Here is a 14,292-nt window from a genome sequence, read left to right on the forward strand (position 1 = left end):
TCAAATTCTTTTCAAAATCCATTCAGAAATAATAAATTTGTATTCCTGAATTTCCGGTTCTAAAGGAATCCCATGCCACATTTCTTATTTAAAAATAATTTCTTTATCAATACTCCCACATTTTTAAATTAAAATATTCCCCACTTAAGGATCTACTAATTTATCCATTCCTCCTTAAAATACAATAAAAGGAACTTTAAAATCTTTTAAATAATCTTAACAATAATTCATATATTCAACTATATTTTTTATAGTTCCTGCCCGTAATCCTTAATTATTATATAAAGAACCTTCTTTGTATAATAAATTATATACATTAATATTTCTATGTGTACTAAAACTTTTTCTATTATCAGGTGTTACCTTTTTTTAAATTATAAAAAAAAAAAAAAAAAATTACTTTTATTTTTGGATAAATTTTTGCTAAATTTTTCACAAAAAAAATAGATCTTTTAAAATTAAAAGGATGATTTTTTAAAGCTGGTGCAAGAAATATAATTCCTTTGAAATTTTTTTCGTTTTTTAAGCCTAAATCGAATGCAGTGAGTCCTCCTAAAGAAAATCCGCATAAAAATAAAGGCTTTTCTGGATACATTTCTTTAATATTGTTTACAAAGTTCTCTGCGTCTTTTATATGTAATTAAATGTCATGTATATATCCTATTAAGCCTTAGCTTTTTCCATGTCCTTTAAAATCAAATGCACATACTTCAATATTTTATGATGATAAATGTTCTGCTATGTGTGCTTAAAGTCCCGAATGCCAATTCATGCCGTGAAATACTAAACAAATTGCTTTAGGGGGCTAAACTTTAGATTTGTATCTATATGTATGTAGTTTGTATTCGTTTATATCATTTTTATATTCTTTTTGAATGCTTTTAAATTCTAAAAAATTTTCTTCGGGGTATTGATGATGTTTTAATGGAACTTCAGTATTTAAATAAGGTTTGCTTTTGAGAATTTTTTTGTAATGTTATTTTTCAGTTTTAGTGAGTTTTTGTGGAAAGAATTTAGTTTTTTTTTTAATGTTTAAAATACCGAGTTTTAAGAAAATAATGATAATAATTTCTTCATTTTTTTCAAAAAAAAAAAATTAAATACTTTTATTAATAAATAAAAGTAAAATATAAGTTTATTTTTATAATTTTATATTTAAAAAAAATAAAATATGTTTAATTATTTACAAAAGAATTGTATTTTTTACTTAAAAAGAACAAAAGAAGAAATGTAAACATATATTATATTATATTTTATAATAAATTTTAATTTATAAAATAAAAATTATTCAAACATTGTTTTTTGTTTAATTATAGTTTATATGATTATTAATAAATTATATTTATTTTTAAATATAAAAATAATTTAAATTATATGTGTATCCAATAATAAATTTATTTTAAAGATTTAATTTTAGAAATAATTCAAATTTTTGACAAAAGAAGAAAATATAAATATCCACTTTATATATAATATATATAAACAAAATTCACATGACAACTTCACTAATAAAAAATAAATATAAATAAATGTAACTAAGTTTATTTCTTAATTTACTCCAGATTCCTTATTAAGCAAATGTTCTCTCCTTTAAGCAGTATTTTTCCTAAGTCTTTTTTTAGTTCGCTTTTGTATCACTATATTTAAAAAATATAAAAAATGTTTTATTTTTCATATTAAAAAATACACTTCAATTGCTTCATCAATAACCATATTCATATATTCATCAAAGCCCTTTTTTTTTTTTTTTTTTTTTTATTGTGCATATTTATATTTTGCACTATTACAACAATTTTTCCTTCAAGTTTTAAGTCAGTATTCTCATACAACCATATTTAGACACGTACAGATTTTTGTAAAAAACCAAAAATAGTCGTTAATGGGTTTGTAATTGTCTTTGTGAATTTTTTACTCATTTTTTTTTTATGAGACACAAATAATATATATTTTTTATTTAAAATATATATTTTTATATATAATATATAAAAAAAAATATTAAATATTCAATTAAATATTATTATTATTAAATATATAATATAAATTATATATTTATAAAGTATAATATTAATTTTTTTATTATTCATTAAAATTTAATTAATTTTTTATATTTTATATCATTTTAAATTTTATATATAAAAAATAAATATTTATTAATTATTTAACTATATTTTAAATATATTATTTGTTTAATATTAGAAAAATAAATTAATTTTCAAATTAAAGATTAATAAGATTTTTTATATATATGTATATATATATATATTACTAAATAAATTTTTTATTAGTTTTTTTATTATGTATTATTAGTTTATATTTTATATTATATAATTTATATAAAAAATAATATGAAATATTTTATTTTATATAAATAGATTTATTCTTTTGTTAAATAATTTAATTTTAAATAATTATTAGATTATATTTATGTCATTCATTTTTTTTTTATTCTAGATTATTCTTAACTTTTTAATAAAAAAATATATCTACACAATTATATTTTTTTTTTCAAAAAAATTAATATTATAAATTTGATAATTATTTAAATATCAAAAATATAAGAATTTAATAAAAAAAAAAGAATATAGTTTTTGCTTTCTAGAAAATTAAGAAATAATAATAGGTATTTATTTTGCTAAAAGTTTTATTTAATTAATTATTCTATTATTCTTTTATATATAAATTAAACGATCACACGTTTCATTTAAAATGATATAAACTTAAATATAATATATTATAAATATGAATTATTTATTTAACTGTATACAATGAAATTCAATATTAATGCATATAATAAAACCATCTAAAATATTATAATTTATACATATATAAACTTCAAAAAAAAAAAAAAATTAATCAAACACTAAAAAATTATAAAGGGAAATTTAAAAAAAGAAAATATATAAAAATAAATATATATATATACAATTTAATTATTAAAAAAGAAAATAAAATGAATATATTATTTTCTTTATTTAATTAATTATTTGAATAATTTTCATAAGAAAATATTTTAAATTATATAATAACAAAGCAGAATATAATAGCCATATTTTTAATATACTTAGCATACAGTCTTGGTTTAAAAAAAGGTACAAAAATAAACCTAGAATCTAGTTAAATAAAAAAGAATAGAGAAAACATATAAGAAAGCTCTGAAAAAACAAGACATTAAGATTATTTTTCAGAAATATCATCAAATTAAGATAAATCAGTGACAAATTCTGATATTTCAACTGAAGGAAATAAACAAGATTTAAAAACCAAGAAAAAAATATACAAAGAGGATTTAAGTAGAAAAACTGAAAGCGAGAATCCAAATGAGTAAACTTCAATTGAAAGTGGTAATTCTTAATCTAAGGAGATGTAGATAATACCATATAATAATGGAAAAATATAGGAAAACAATTTAATTACTAAAAAAAATACTTGTAATATTTTAGATTTACCTGGATAATAATTAACAGATGAAAGTGAAGAAGAACTTTTTAAAGAATAATGCAGATTTAAAGCTTAGCCAATTTAAAAAAAGGCTGATTTGAAAATAGAATTTGAAGAAGATCATAAAAATGGGATTTTTAGAAAAATAGAAACGAAATAAATAATCGTTGATTATTAATAAACAGAAGAAGTTATATAGGAAATTTAATAATATAAAGTTTCTTTTGCAGAATAGTTTCCAATTAAAGATTTGAAGAAAAAAGGGTATTTGTAGTAGTAAATAAAAGGGCTTAAATTATAGTCGGTGAGAAATTATAATTGTAATCAAAAAATGATACTTATTGATTAATAGTTAGTTTAATAATAGATTATTAATCCTAATTTTAATTTTTAATAGTAAAATATTCTCACTTAAATTATACCATTGTTTGATGTTTCGTCACATTAACAATATTTAGATACTGGAAAATTTAAAAAGTTCTTTGAAGTAATTGAAGAATTAGGAAGAGGAGGTTTTGGTAGAGTATATAAAGCTATGTGTAAAGTTGAATAAAAAATATATGCAATTAAATAAATTGCAGTACCTTTTGAACCTGGTTAAAATCCAACAGAACATAAATATTATAGAGAAGTAAAAAGTATGAACAGTCTTAATCATCCAAATATTGTTAGGTATTTATTTTTATTTTTTTAGAATTTAAATATATATTTATTTATGTATATTTTTTTTTAGTTATAATACAAGTTGGTGGGAAGAATGTGATGATGATATGATGAATCAATTATAACTTTTTATTTAAAATTAAAATATTAGTAATGCAAGTAGTTTTGAAGCTTAGGTTAATAATAATAAAAGTAATCATCATTATTAGATTAGTAATGAAAAAACATCGAATAATTATAATGAAAGTGTCCAGGTTTCTTGCATTGAATGGGAATAAACTAATGAAAATAAAAACAATTTAAATGAAAGTTAGAGTAACTCATAATTAATTGATAAAATTACTAAAATGGAATCGGATTCTTAAGATTAATATTACTATTAAGAATAATAATAAAGTAAATACAGCGCTATTCATATAACAAAATAATCCAAAATTTTAGCATTATTTATATAAGTACTTATATAAATTTTTATTTTATTATTTCTTTTTTTCAAATATAGTTTGAATATTGTTCTGGAAAAACATTAAGAAATTATTTTGAAGAATCAAAAGTAAAAATGACTTCAAAAGAAGCTTTTTTTTATTTTCTTAAATACTAGAAGGAGTCAATTATTTGCACAAAAGTGGTTTTATACATAGAGATTTGAAGTAAATTTTTTTTTTTATATTATATATATATATATTTTATATTAAAATTTTTAAATTAGGCCTTCAAATATATTACTATAAAATAGAATAATAAAAATAGGAGATTTTGGGTTATCCATATAAAAAAAAGAAAAATACATTAAGAAAATTATAATGAGTAGCATTTACCTGAATTAAATAAATAAAACTCTTTGAGTAATATACATACAGGAAATGTTGGAACTCCTTTTTATATGCCTCCTGAATAATAAAATATGACAGGATATTATGATGAAAAGATAGATGTATATTCTTTAGGAATTATTCTGTTAGAAATTATTTATAAAATGTAAACTTATCATGAAAGATTGATAACTGTAAATTAACTTAAAGAAAAGAGATAATTACCTAATGAATTGTATAAAGAATATAAATATGCCTGTAAATTAATTTTGAATATGACTAATAAATTACCTAAAGATAGACAGAATACAGAATAAATCTTGTAGTCGAAAATTTATAACGATTGGAAAAAATCAGTTTAATGAGAAATTATTTTTATTTATTTTTATACTCTTTTTTTTGTTAATTAAGTCTTTTTTAATGATTTTTTTTTAATCTTATTGATTAATTATTTTTATTATCTATAATATTTTTATATATATTATTATTTCAATAAGTTTATTTTTCTTTTTTTTAAATAATAAAAAAAACTTATATTTCGAAGTTAAATGGATTTTTATTTTTATATTTAAAAATCATAAGTAATTATAGTTTTATTATTTTTTTTAATATAACTATTAAATTGATATATTTAAAGCATATTTTATTTTATTTAAAGTTTACAGAAAAAAATTAAATAAAATAAATTTATTTTTTAAGATAAACCTATAAAACAAAAATATTTAAAAATTTTTAAAGACTAATAATTATTTCTAAAATAAATATATTATTTATGAAAAGCAAATTTAAATAAATTCAAATAAAAAATAAAAGAATATAAAAAAATTCAATCACAAAAACCTTTAGAGAAAAATTATACTTAAATTTAACAAAAAAATAAAATTTAAAAATTATTTTTAGATATTAAAAATTATAAAGATATAGAAATTTAATAATAAAAAAATATATTAAAGGATAAAAAGTTTTTTTTTTTTCAGATAGTTTATCAAATAGCTTTTTAAAAAAAAATAAAAAGTTGGAAAAGTAAAAATATTTATATTGAAAGATTAGAAAATCTAATCTTTATAAATAAAGAAATTTAATTTATATTATTTTTTAAGTAAACTTTAATAAAGATATTAAATTTGAAATTAATCAAATTCATAAAAAAAAAAAATAGTTTTTAGCTAATTAGCTAAATAATTTAATAATATTTAAGAAAATAAATGAAGTTAATATACTAAAAATTCTGAATAAAACAAAATTTAATCTAATACAAAATCAACTATTAATATTAAAAATATTGAAAAACATTATAAAAATAATAATTAAAAACCTAAATTTTAGGATTATTATAATAATTTCTAATTCCAGTTTATAGGTAGAAAATTAAAACTTTATTTATATCATTAGAAGATGATATATTATTGAAAATTCCGGATGCGAGTTTATCACTTCAATTTAATGTATATATAAAAGATTATTGAATTAATTTTTGTTTGTTTGTAAAAATAAGATAATTAAATAAGAGCTTTTCTATTAATTTTTATATTTTAAAAATATAAGAAAATTATATTAATATTTTTTATTTTATTAAAAAATATATTATTAATAATTTTCATATAATTATGTTTAAAAGTATAAAAAATAAAAAATTTATTTTATTTTATATCATGTTATTTTTTAAACAAAAATTTTTTGGTTTAAATTTGTATAAAAAAATAAAAAATAAAATTCGATAAGAAAAAAAAAAATGTAAATAAAAATATTATTAATGCAAAATTAATTTATAATATTTAGGTAAAACAATTAATTTAATATTAATTAAATACTTTTAAATAATTAAAATTAGAATTTTACAACTAATTTAAATAAAACTCAAGAAATGGCTGATAATTATTCATTTGTAAAAAAAAATTATATAAAATATAAAATAAAATAAAAGGATTAAATATAATAAGAATATTTAAAAAAACTAAAAGAAAAATTTGCTGAATTAAAAGAAGAAATAAGTCATATGGGAAAAGGTTAAATGAAAAAAAATATATATATATATATATATATATATTAATAAAAAAAAAGATCTGGAAGTTTTTAGAGGACACTAACTTCCATTAGCTAGAGTTAAAAAAATAATGAAATCTGATGAAGACGTAAGAATGATAAGTGCAGAAGCCCCAGTTTTATTTGCAAAGGCATGTGAAATATTTATTATTGAATTAACTCATAGGGCTTGGTTATTTACAGAGGAAGGAAAAAGAAGAACTTTATAGGTTATATATAAAATATTGTTTTGATGTTTTTTAATTTTTTTTGTTATTTATTATTTTAAAAACTTAATTAATAACAGTAAAAGGCAATTAATTATCCATTTTTTCTTGCCTTTTTTTTTTTATTAATTGGGTAGTTAAAAAAAATTAAAGAAAAAATAAAAAACCCCTAAACAATTAATTCTTTTTTTTTAAAAAAAAAAAATAGAAAAATGATATAGCCGCATGTATATATAATACAGAAATTTTTGATTTTTTAATTGATGTTGTTCCTAAAGAAGACGTGAAATAAAATCCTTATATTTAAAATAATTAATAAGAATTATTATAGGCTTAAAATCCAATAGGACCAGTAAATAAATTATTTTTTAATAATTTTTTGTTATAATAATAAATAGAATAACTTTATGAAAGATTTAAATAATATTAACTTAAATTAATTCTAGTAAAATTAGTTACTTTCTTAAAATTTCATGAATAATATTTAGATTGGAAATGCATAAAATTAGTAAAAAATAAAATAAAATAAATAGTTTTTTTTATAAAATAAAAAAAGAAATTAAAATTCAGTTTTTACAAAAGGATTTTAACTACAAGGAAATACTTTATATTAAAATAATAATTTTAAGATGGGATAAGATAATGAATTTATTTAAAAATAAAAATATGGTAATATTATATTTTTTAATTACATTTTAAATCCTTTTTTTTTAAGATAAAAAATAGAATAAAAATTGAGATTAATACAGAAATAATAATAATATATAGAGAAAACATATATAATTTTATTTATATATATTTTTAATATTTTATGAAATATTTTTTATAAATATTCTTGCAGTATTATTTATTAAAAAAACTATATTATTTTTTTTATTTATATAATTATAAAATTTGAAAAAAATTTAAAAAATAAATAAAAAAAATTATGTTAAACTATCTCCTTTATAATTAATTTATTTATATTTAAAATTTTCATTTTTATAAAAATTAAAAATAATTTGAAAGTAAATTTAATATTAGTATTTTAATTATTCATTCAAATATATATAAGTTATATATGAAATTTAGTATTCATTATTTATAAATTATAAAAAAAAATACATTACATAGTTTTTTTTTTAAAAAAAATAGCTTAAAAACAGTAATATTAAAAAAAATGCAACCTAACATCAAAAACATACTGCTAAAATAAAAAAGTAATGTTAAAAATAGTGAAGAAATATAAAAAAAGCAAAATCATCCAAAACTTTAAAAATTTTTCTAATAAGAAAATAATAAATAGCAATCATAATCCCCTTCTACTAAAAACCAAAAAAAGAAATAAACTTAAAATGATCAAAAACAAACGCATTCGAATTCCCTTTCTCATTAAAACAAAGAAAATTACAAATAAATAAGTCCAAAAAATATACAAAAATATTCACAAATCCAAGAACAAATAAACAAAATGATCTAAAATAAATAACTTTTAGAAAACAATTAATACTTTTCAAAATTCGATAATTTAAGAAAAAAAAGCACTAATAATGAAAATGATAATTATATATTAAATTATGTATAAAAAAACACTTCTTCAAAAAATAAAAGCTTTAAATAACTAACTATAAATACTATAGATATTTAAAAAACTTATAACTAAAATAATATTATTAAACATGTTTAATCCTAAAATAATTGCATTTCGACTAATAATAATAAACTTACATAAAATAATAATTTGTAAAAATCTTAACCTTATTTTTTACAAAAATTTCCCACATCCAGTTTTGCTAAGTCTCCTTCTTCAACTATTAAATGTCTTTCTCCAAAATATTAGGAGTAAATTATGTAATATTTATAAAAGTAAGGTGATAAAGGAAATATTTTTTAGTAAGAATAATAGGCTTTAAGCATGAAAAGTGAGAAATAAGGAAATAAACATTTCGTTTTTCCGATATTTTAGGATTAAGAGTTGTTGAAATAGTAAAATTTCATAAAAAATAATAGTAGTAGGGATGTTTAGTCTTAAAAATATGAATTGGAAAATATTTTGAAGAGAAGTAAACGTATTTTGGAGTCATATAATTAGTAATAAAAAAATTGGATATAAGAAAAATAAAATTTACTTAATGAAGTTAATTAATTAAAACATTAACTTAGAATTTATAAAAATAATCAAAAATGAAAAATATAATAATAAAATATATAATAAATTTAAACATATTTTTTAATTTTATTTTTATTTTTTTTGAAACTTAAGTTTATTAGATTAATTTTTTATAAAACAAAAAAAATAGAAAATTATAAACAATTAATTAATAAAATTGATTATAAAAAGAATTTATTTAATTCATATATACTTTTGTAATGTATTAAAAATTAAATATTATAATCTATAAATATATTATCTAAAAAATTATAAATATAAAATTATACAATTATACAATTAGTTTTATTTAGATTTTTTATTTTTATATATAATAAATTAAATAAATAATTTTATTTATTTTTTCTTTAGGCTAAATTTTTTTAAATATATAAATAATTAATAATATTTAATTTATTTCAAAATAATATTAATAAAAACGTAATTTTAGTTAAAGATTTTAATATTTATTTAAAAAAAAAAAAAATTTTAATAATGATATATATATTTAATCTTTTATTGATTTCATTAAACACTAAATTTAAGCAGAGCAAAAAATATAATTATTTACTTATTTAAAAGAATAAAAATATAATAAAATTCTTTTTAAGAATATTATAAAATGAACTAAACAATAAATAAAAAAAGCAAAATTTTTGTTTTATTATTAAAAATAAAAAAAAGACATAACAAAAACAAAATCCCGAAGAAAAGCAGATTATTAATTTTTAATATCCTAAAATTTTACATTATCTAACAATATAGTAGAAGTATAAAATTTATAAAAAATATTAATTGGGATAATCAATAATTATCCATATATTTAATTTAATAAGTATTATACTATAAATTGCGATAGCAGTGTATAATTATTTGTAGAAATACTAGCCTAAAAATATGGCAAAAAGAAAATATAAATATATACAAATTATTTATGTTGCATTCTGATATTATATTGCAATTGTAATACAATTTTTTTCTTTATATTATTTAAATATTAGTTTAATTACTGAATAAATTTTAACTTATTAAATTAATTAGATTGATATAAAGAATTCATTACTTATATAGTATATTGAATTCTTAATTTAGGAAAAAGAAAATAAGAAATAGAAAATATATATTAAATATAATATTTTATTTTCAAAAGAAAGATATAAATAAAATTTTTAATATAGTAAATGTATAAAGCTAAAATAGTTTAAGAATTGATTATTATATACTTGCAAATAAGTAAATAATTTTTTTTTTTAATTTTTATAAATTAATAATTTCAAGGATTTATTATTTTATTTAAAAAGTATTATATTAAATAAATATTAATTAAAAAAAATTATAATAATATAAATAAAAAATAGAAGCTTATCACAAAATCATAATTATATATAAAAATAATAATTATTATTATATACAAAAATATAAAATTTGTAATTATTTTTAATATATTAATTTTAAAAATTAATATTTTTTATGGAAAAGAAATATATATATATAAAAATATATATACATATATATATATATAATATTTTTTATATATATATTTATTTTTATAAATTAAATACTATTGTAAATATTTTTATTTTTTAAATTTATTTAAATTTTATGAATATTTTTTTTCATTATTAAAGAATTAAAAATTAAAATAAAAAAGTTAATAAATGAGTATTAAATATTTTTATATTAATAAAAATTTATATGTATTTAGATATTTAATAATAAAATATAAGAAAGCAAATATTTCGTTCTTAAAATAATCTATAATTTTCTTAATCGATTTTTTTCATTCATATTTTATATATTTTCACATTTCTTTATTTTTTATTTAAGAAAAGAAAAATGAATAATTTTTAATACTATTAAAATAATAAATTAATATTTAATTATTATAAATTTAAAAATTATAATATTTATGTTTAAACATTATTTATTTTGTTTTTAAATATTTTTTTTTTCGTTTTTACTTTTTATCGTTTTAAAGAAATTATATTTTATAAATACAATTAAAAAACTAATTTTTAAAAAGCAAAAACAAATAATAAAAAAAAATTTTAATAAAAATAATATATGAAATTCACTTTTTAAATATTTATACTCTTAACTATAAATATTTCGTTATCTTATTGTATTTCTGTATAAGAAGCTTTAGATTATAATTATAATTTAAAGTAATGCAAAGATATTAATGAATTATTGGCTTATTAAACATCAATCGATATAATACTAACAAAAACTAAGGTTGAATTAAATAAAGAATACAAATAATTATAATAATCTATATAAAAAATGTAAGATGCTCTTTCTAGTTTAATCAATGGAGATAATATTTATTTTTAAAAAGATTATTCTAATATCTAAATTCCTGGTTAAAGTGATAATAAATAATAATAAGGAGAAGTAATTATGAATAATTTATATAGTTTATATGAAGATGTTGAATTTTATTACAAAAATTACGATTCTATTCAAAATTCACTTAAATAAAAAGTTAAATAAATTAAAAAGAAAATTTAAGGTTGTTCGACTCTTAAATTAGGTATTATTTTTTTATATATTTTTTTGTTTATTTATTAAAAATAAAAGCTTAAGTTAAATCTTAAAAAAAATCAAATTTAAAACATTAACATTAACATAGTCATCATTCATAAAAATAACATAATTGACGCCTTTTACAAAGCATAAAAATAATACCATAAATTATTAATTATTTATGGATAGTTATAATATTATAATATAGAAACAAAGTATATATTTATATTAATGAAAGAATTTTAGAACCTATTAATTTTAAGGTTCAAAAGCTATGCATTTATTGTTATAAAAAAATTATTTTATTAATAATATATGGTTTTTATAAAAAAATAATATAAAATTTTAAATAGATTTATTATAAAATAATATGAATCTTAAAAAAATATTTTATATTTATGTAATATATTTTTTTCAAAGAAATATAATACAAAATCTTCAAAATATAATATGTTTTCAAAAAGTTAAAATCAAACTTTAGAAAAAAAACTAAAATATGTATATAAATAAATAATTAGATTTAATAAAATATTATATTTGAGAAAAAAAAAAAAAATATTTTATTTCTGAATTAATAAAATACACAATATTTTTTCTTATTATAAATCTAATAAAAAAAAAAAATATTTTAATTAAAAATATTTATTTTTTATAAAAATCTATGATCTTTTTTTTAAATAATAATAATTACATAAAATATCAAAAACAAATATTTATTATATTTATTTCATTAAAATATATAAATTATGATTTATTTTTAAAGAAATATTAAATTTAGATTTTTAAATAAAAATATTTGTTTTTAAATAATAATAATAATAATAATAATAATAATAATATAAATTTATTTTATTTTATTTTTATTTATTTTTTTCTCTTTTCTATATTTTTCTTTTTATTTAATAATTAAATAAAAAAAAAATATTATTTAATATAATAAAAAATATAACTATGTATTATAATATATTTTAATAATTTTTATAATCAACTTTTCATTATCTTATTCTTTAAGTCTGTAATCAGCATTAGACTATAACCTCTAATTATATTCATGCTAAAATATCAATATTTTAAAGAATGATTAAAAATCTATATATAAATTACTATAGAAAAGCTAATAATAATTAGGTGACGAAATTAGTTAATTAACATAATCTTAATAAAGTATCCAAAAGGCATTAAGCAAAATAGTGGAAGCTGACATTGAATATTATTTAAGATTAATTTAAATAAAATAATTAGTTGAAACTGAAAAATATTAAAATGAGGTGAAATTCTAACATAAATTAGTTTATTACTTTTTGAAAGTTAAATTTATTTGAGAAATTATAGTTCTGTTTAAAATATTCTTAATTTTAAAGTAAACTCAATAAAAAAAAATTGAAAAATGTTTAGTTGCTAAAAGTAGCAATAGAGATAATGGTATATTGTTTTTATAATAATAAAATTATTTTTCCATTTAAGAAACCAATATTGCTAAAAGATCTAGTTAAAACAGTTAAAATGATTTAAATGAACGATAATATTAGGAAGAATAAGAAAATGCTAAGGCCATTTGATAAGAGTTTGAAAATTTTAATAAGAATTAAAATGATTAATAACTTATTTAAAAATAATAAAATTTAAGAATTTAAAATAAACACAAACATAGTAAAAATTTAAATTAAAAAAAACACAATAATCATCATACACACGAAGATATAAAACATTAAAAAAGTAAATATTTTTTATTTTTAATATATATTTATTTTTAAAATTAGATTAATGACAAAATTAATATCATATTTTATATAAGAATTTTTTAATTATTATTTTTATTTTGTCTTTTTAAAATTATTTTTATTTATATTTATAGGAAATATTTTCACTATATAAAATAATAAGATATTTTTTAAATATTTTGATAAAAAAAATCTAATTTTAATTATTGATGATTAGAAATTTTAATCAAAAAAATTTATTTACGTTTTAAAAATTAATTTCGTAGAATTTTTTATATTAAAAATATATTTTATTTAATCAAAACAATATATTTTTTTTAATTAAATTTATTATGCTTTATTATTATATTAATTTATTATGATGATATATTTTTTAAATATAATATATTATTTGATATTTAAAATGTAATGATTTAATTAATATAATAAACAACAATTTATATAATAATAAAAAATAAAAATAAAATAAATATTATTAAATGAAATTAAATTTGAGAAAAATAGATATTTTTTAAAAAATTTGAATAAAATAAATACATAAATATATATATGGATAAAATATATACATAAATATATTTGAAATCTGTATTTATAGAAGAATTTAGAATGTGGTATTATAGGTTATAAATGAATTTGAATAAATAAATACTTAAATATATTTGGAATTGGTATTTGGGGTGGGTTGGGGTTGGGGTTGGGGTTGGGGTTGGGGTTGGGGTTGGGGTTGGGGTTGGGGTTGGGGTTTGGGGTGGGGT

General features: G+C 15.2%; 2 protein-coding genes across 2 annotated transcripts, besides 16 other annotated features; one reads left to right on the forward strand and one right to left on the reverse strand. All coding sequences in view use genetic code 6, as the record gives it.

The window, feature by feature from the left end:
- IMG5_012210 (monoglyceride lipase, putative) lies at positions 1 to 1,916 on the reverse strand (the record flags this gene model as incomplete). Its single annotated transcript, XM_004039680.1, has 4 exons — positions 1 to 363; positions 401 to 824; positions 1,688 to 1,734; positions 1,782 to 1,916. The coding sequence occupies 4 exons, from the start codon at positions 1,914 to 1,916 to the stop codon at positions 1 to 3; spliced, it is 969 nt and encodes a 322-aa protein (XP_004039728.1).
- A 22-nt stretch (positions 1,917 to 1,938) lies between these two features.
- Positions 1,939 to 1,985: a microsatellite.
- Positions 1,986 to 2,278: 293 nt separating this feature from the next.
- Positions 2,279 to 2,335: a microsatellite.
- Positions 2,336 to 3,705: 1,370 nt separating this feature from the next.
- Positions 3,706 to 7,514, forward strand: IMG5_012220 (transcription factor hap5a family protein, putative; the record flags this gene model as incomplete). Its single annotated transcript, XM_004039681.1, has 6 exons — positions 3,706 to 4,110; positions 4,172 to 4,556; positions 4,604 to 4,654; positions 4,811 to 5,171; positions 6,975 to 7,165; positions 7,371 to 7,514. Coding segments are annotated over 6 exons (1,536 nt in total), but the record flags the coding sequence as incomplete, so codon positions are not given.
- Positions 5,039 to 5,071: a microsatellite.
- Positions 5,361 to 5,403: a microsatellite.
- Positions 6,935 to 6,960: a microsatellite.
- A 2,010-nt stretch (positions 7,515 to 9,524) lies between the features above and the next one.
- Positions 9,525 to 9,579: a microsatellite.
- Positions 9,557 to 9,593: a microsatellite.
- A 986-nt stretch (positions 9,594 to 10,579) lies between these two features.
- Positions 10,580 to 10,640: a microsatellite.
- Positions 10,641 to 10,666: 26 nt separating this feature from the next.
- Positions 10,667 to 10,725: a microsatellite.
- Positions 10,726 to 10,764: 39 nt separating this feature from the next.
- Positions 10,765 to 10,804: a microsatellite.
- Positions 10,772 to 10,831: a microsatellite.
- A 329-nt stretch (positions 10,832 to 11,160) lies between these two features.
- Positions 11,161 to 11,200: a microsatellite.
- Positions 11,201 to 11,202: 2 nt separating this feature from the next.
- Positions 11,203 to 11,250: a microsatellite.
- Positions 11,251 to 12,531: 1,281 nt separating this feature from the next.
- Positions 12,532 to 12,591: a microsatellite.
- A 30-nt stretch (positions 12,592 to 12,621) lies between these two features.
- Positions 12,622 to 12,655: a microsatellite.
- Positions 12,656 to 14,216: 1,561 nt separating this feature from the next.
- Positions 14,217 to 14,292: a microsatellite.

This window comes from Ichthyophthirius multifiliis (genome assembly GCF_000220395.1).
Source record: "Ichthyophthirius multifiliis unplaced genomic scaffold scaff_1120509249562, whole genome shotgun sequence".
In the NCBI taxonomy this organism is placed as follows: Eukaryota; Ciliophora; class Oligohymenophorea; order Hymenostomatida; genus Ichthyophthirius; species Ichthyophthirius multifiliis.